General features: G+C 37.3%; 1 protein-coding gene across 1 annotated transcript in view; it reads left to right on the forward strand.

Moving 5' to 3' along the window:
* Positions 1-131: 131 nt before the first annotated feature.
* Positions 132-1,578, forward strand: part of LOC119585951 (zinc finger protein 16-like) — a gene marked incomplete in the record, with an annotated part of 9,853 nt that continues 8,406 nt past the window's right edge. Inside the window, 2 exon segments of the mRNA XM_037934666.1 lie at positions 132-167; positions 344-394. Of these exon segments, the coding sequence (XP_037790594.1) occupies positions 132-167; positions 344-394 (87 nt within the window).

Raw genomic sequence — 1,578 nt, forward strand, 5'->3', positions numbered from 1 at the left:
TTGAAGATAATTATTAATCAATAATTCACCTAGCTTCTGACGCATAAAATTTGAATAGCCAGGAAAGTATATAATACGCTCCCAGATATTTCCGAAAAGCAATGGGACGAGCCCTGTTTACAAGCATCAATATGGCGTTTTCTTCCGTAGAACCGGGTTGCGTAACGGTTAGTAATCGTGATTATGATTCCCTTTATTATATTACATTCACAAAATATATGACTTATGGACATTTATAATAAGATATTATACATATTACGCTTATAAAAAGTTAAAATTCAAGCTCTCAACCTTAAATAAACCGAAAATACATCTACGCAAATCTACATGTTTCAAATCCCAGCAGTTTTCGCCGCAACGCAACCCGGATGATAGTGTTGTTGTCCATCGTAAGGTGAGTCTCACTCTAAACGCATTCATTTGAATTATAACTCACTTCTCGGGAAACATAACCCGCAGAAAGCTCAAATAGGCCTCGTCGCTCCCTAACCGCGCGAATGAAGGAATATAGCGAGTTGCAGAAGAGAGAGAGAGACGAGAATAGGTACGTGGTGTTGATCCCCCGCGGCGAAACCAAGCGATTACTCAAGCTCTGGGGAGAAACAGCTATTGGCGCTTTTATGGCCCATTCTCCCCTTAGTTCACAAAGGCGCGTGCTTTCTTCAACGTCGGGTTTAGCTTCTTAGTCAGGACTTCCCATGCCTGCGATAAGTGTGTTGGGTTTCGGCGTATGTCCGTTTGGGGAGGAAATTCGGATAGGCCTATGGTATTGTTAAAAGGGGGAAAAAATCCAGGCTTTGGGTCTAGGTATGATTAGCTTTTTTTTTCTTTCATTTCATTTTTGATTGATGATAAAGGACAAGATAGTGCATTGCATGTTTTTATTTTTGTGTGTGCATTATTTAGAGGCAAGTATTCACATTGAGAAAGATAACTGTAAGATGGAATGATGGATGATGTATTGATGATGAAATATATATTATTGTGGAATGTGGATCATGTGATTGGTCTCTCAGATTAGTTTGGTATATGCAAAAGAAAACCAAAAATTTTAATGATAAACATAATAGTAGTATTGATATAAATCTTTACTGCAGGGTATTTCAAGTTGAATGGGTCATTGTTTAAGTTCTAGGGCGGTGCTTTTTACGGGTTCCACTGTTTATCTTCTTAGATTTTTATTTTTATTTTTATTTGAAACTACACATTACTAACAAACTTGAGTTTATGCTACTGACTTGCATACCAATCACCAAGACTTTCTCACCTGTTGGTGCTCTGGTAAAGGTCAACCCACCTCAACCATACTAACAAGCTTTATGAATTTTTTGTCATTTTATCTAGTAAGGTTACCCAGGCAAGTTTTATGTTGCCAGAATTTTTGGTTCAAAAATTTGATAGTAAAGCTCACAAGCTGTAGCAGTCACTTCACACCACCACAATTAGTTTAGACTTAAGTGTATAGGCTTTACGTCAAAGACCACTAAGTTCCAAGTGGATTTGTATAGAACAGAACCAATATAAGTAATTGAGAGAAGTCCTCTTGAAAGTCTAAGTATTAGTAGTGCAATTTTGTAG

Source organism: Penaeus monodon, chromosome 20, assembly GCF_015228065.2.
Source record: "Penaeus monodon isolate SGIC_2016 chromosome 20, NSTDA_Pmon_1, whole genome shotgun sequence".
Lineage (NCBI taxonomy): Eukaryota > Metazoa > Arthropoda > Malacostraca > Decapoda > Penaeidae > Penaeus > Penaeus monodon.